This window comes from Temnothorax nylanderi, unplaced genomic scaffold (genome assembly GCF_030848795.1).
Source record: "Temnothorax nylanderi isolate EJ_2023f unplaced genomic scaffold, tnyl_v1.0 TNYL_tig1129_pilon, whole genome shotgun sequence".
NCBI lineage: Eukaryota > Metazoa > Arthropoda > Insecta > Hymenoptera > Formicidae > Temnothorax > Temnothorax nylanderi.
Window position 1 is genome coordinate 32,934 of NW_027250191.1, and position 3,474 is coordinate 36,407.

Sequence of the window (3,474 nt, forward strand, 5' to 3'; positions counted from 1 at the left end):
TGTAAGAGGTTATAATATTTTAAGACAGGACATAGTTAATCCGGGATTGCGTGGCATTTGTTTTGTTATAAAATCAACTCTCAAGGCTTCTCTCGTACAGCTTCCTTTATCGTGCACGACTCTATTGAGGCTGCTGCCATCTCGATGCCATTCCAGGATGATGAATTAATTGTGCTTAACATTTATCGGCACCCTAACAATGACACCCCCGCGCAGGCGTTCAACGACCTTTTTAACTTCGCGTCCGGCTACAAGTACGCTATTATAATGGGAGACTTTAATGCACATCATCGATTGTGGTGGTGTTCGCATAATGACAGTGTCGGTGGTCGGCTAGCATCGCGGGTCGATGCGTATAACTTCCTAATACTTAATGACCGCACCTGCACACGTTTCAACCCCAACAACAATAGCGGCTCTGTTATCGATTTAGCCATTGCTTCACCGGACCTCGCCAGTTATTGCTACACGCACGTCTTAGATGATCCCATGGCCAGTGATCATTTCCCAGTGGAAACAACCATCAACAGTAACATAGTTAGAATAAAGCGCTTTGCTTACAAGCTCAAATTATCCAAGGAGCAACTGGATGAACTCGGCTATAGGCTGACGAAAATCCAAGATAAGGCGATTGTATCTTCTGGCAACGAACTGGAAGATTACGAAACCATGATAAACTGTATAAGAGATACAGCTACTGAAATTTTACGAGAGGATGGTAAAAAAGGTAGGGCTAATCCCAGAAATATAACATATAAAGGCGCCCCAGCTCCATGGTGGAACGCAAAATGTTCAGAGGCGATTAGGGAGCGCAAAACAGCACTGGAAGTCTTCAAACGGGATCCCTCCAGGGATACGTATCGTGCACTCAAGTGCCAAAACAGGAAATGCGCGCGAACTCTCAACAAGCAAAAAAGGAACAGCTGGCGTGCTTTCTGCACTAATTTCGAATCCAAGACTCCTTCCTCCGAAATATGGCGGCTAATCAAAACCTTTAAAAACAAAAATAACATCGTCTTTACAGGCCATAAAGTACTCGAGGCTTCGCAACAGACTGTAATCGACAAGCTGTGCCCTCCTTCCTGTTCACCGCCGCCGCCTCCTCCGCTACACACTATGAAAGAAGAGGACAAAACATTACCTAATATGCAACATTGGATGACTCAACCCTTCACAGCCAACAAGTTCAAGTCTGCCTTAGCGTCCGTTAAAGTGACTTCATCTCCGGGTTTGGATCAGATGAGCTATGCAATAATTAAGGCCCTCCCAGAAAAATATAAGGATCAACTTCTCGATCTTTATAATAAATTCATGGCGAACGGTACTTTCCCGAATAGTTGGAGGGAGTCTTTGGTCGTCTTAATCCCAAAACCGAATTCAAATGGCGTTCGTCCAATCTCGTTAATGTCTTGTCCGCTCAAGATACTGGAAAAGTGCATTTACAACAGGCTGCGATGGCATCTGGAAGCTAACGACATCCTTTCAGAGACTCAGTTCGGCTTTCGTAGCTTTAGATCGTGCAGCGACAGTCTGGTGATTCTCACAAACGCTATACATCAGGGTTTTATTGATGGCAAGTTCACCGTATGTGCATTTCTCGATATTGCAAGGGCATTCGACAATGTCAGACCAGAGGTACTCGATGAAGATCTCAGGAAGGTCGGCGTGCCAGCCAGCATGCGCTGTTTTATTGGTAACCTGCTACGCGACAGGAGGATATTCTTCTCACGCGACGGAGATATACAAGGCCCATTCAACGCTCATAAGGGCGCCCCACAAGGATCAATTCTGAGCCCCCCGCTCTACAACCTTTATACCAGGGATATTGGTCGGCACTTAAACCCAGGGGTACATTCTTTGGAGTATGCAGATGACGTGATGGTCTACTTCACTCACAAATCCATCAAGGAAGCGCTTTGATTGCTAAAAAACTCCTTGAAAGCATTGAACAGCTTTTTACGTGCTAGAGGATTGGACCTCGCTCCTGCAAAATCAAGATATATGATATTTACACGGAAAAGGACATATCAACTACCCGAGGATAGCATAACAATAGATGGCGTCGATGTGCCTTTGACAAACGAACATAGGGTCCTAGGAATAATTATGGATAGCAAACTAACCGGTAAAGCACACATGAAATATCTTCTAAACAAGGGTAGAAAGATCTCTAGTATACTGACGGTCTTGTCGGGATTCAGATGGGGATGCCATCCGCAACTCCTACTTACGCTGTATCGCGCGGTCTTTAGAAGTGCAATTGAATATGGATGCGTCGTCTTCAAGTTCAAGGGTAATAAACAGCTCTTCCTTGCTATTCAGCGCTTACAATGGAAACTGTTGAGATGCGCAATGGGTTATCGTATGTCCACGCCTATAAATGTGATTCTAGACGAAACCAGGGAGCCTCCTCTGAGTTATCGCTTTACGTATCTCATACATAACTACTTAGTCAAGGGACTCTCTTGTAGCTTTAATCCCGTTATAGAGAGTTTAAAAAATATACAATTCAGCACTACTTATAGTGTCATAAAGCGAAACAAGGCATGCCGCATGATACCAATCTTCCAATCCTTCCTGGCAGTACAAGGTATACAAGGAGTTATGCAACGATCAGTTGCGCTTCCCTATTATACTTACCCGTTTTTCTCTCTCACAGACCAACCTAAATTTCTGCAATTTTCTCACCCAAACATTAATCTTATGTCTGCACACGAAGTAAACTCCCTTTTCAGGGAGGCGTTTGCAGAATACACACAGGGTTCTGTTACCTTTTTCACTGATGGTTCCAAGATCGACCCATCTAGAGCGGTAGGTGCCAGTGTTTACTCACCTGACCTACCATTAGAAATCCGCTGTAAACTTCCCCCTGATGCCTCCACCTTTTCGGCGGAGGCATGGGCCATATATGAAGCCCTCTTCATCATACACCAGCTCCAAATCCCATCAGCCATAATTTTTTCTGATTGCAAAAGCGTACTTCAGACCATTACTTCGCATAATATTGTACATAATAATTATGTCATTACACTTATTCGCAATATGTATAGCAGAGCTGTCAATTCCGGTTCTAGGATAACGGTAGCACGGATCCCATCGCATAAGGGCATAGTAGGTAATGAAAGGGCGGATGCCCTTGCCAAAGAAGCTATTGTGACTGGCAGGAATAAGGATTGGCTCTGAGGAGCGGGGCGTGTCGGGCTTGGTCGGGAAGCGGGTTTGGCTGACGTGCCGGGCCTGGGCGAGGTGAACCGATCGGCGTTCTCGCGCCGGTCCCGGGGATCCGAGCTCGGTCCCGTGCCTTGGCCTCCCGCGGATCTTCCTTGCTGCGAGGCTTCCGTGGCGGCGCGAGCCGTCGTGGTCGTCCTCTTCGGCCGCCATTCAACGCTCAGCTCAGAACTGGCACGGACTAGGGGAATCCGACTGTCTAATTAAAACAAAGCATTGCGATGGCCCTCGCGGGTGTTGACGCAA

General features: G+C 46.2%; 1 protein-coding gene across 1 annotated transcript; it reads left to right on the forward strand.

Annotated features, from left to right (window-relative positions):
* Window positions 1-2,001: 2,001 nt before the first annotated feature.
* LOC139786730 (uncharacterized) lies at window positions 2,002-3,183 on the forward strand. The gene has a single exon (XM_071725852.1). It carries the CDS (start codon window positions 2,002-2,004, stop codon window positions 3,181-3,183), a length of 1,182 nt encoding a protein of 393 aa, XP_071581953.1.
* Window positions 3,184-3,474: the final 291 nt, after the last annotated feature.

What these genes read in the sequence shown, in the direction of transcription:
- LOC139786730 (XM_071725852.1), top strand. Translation starts at nt 2,002, where the DNA reads ATGATATTTACACGGAAAAGGACATATCAACTACCCGAGGATAGCATA.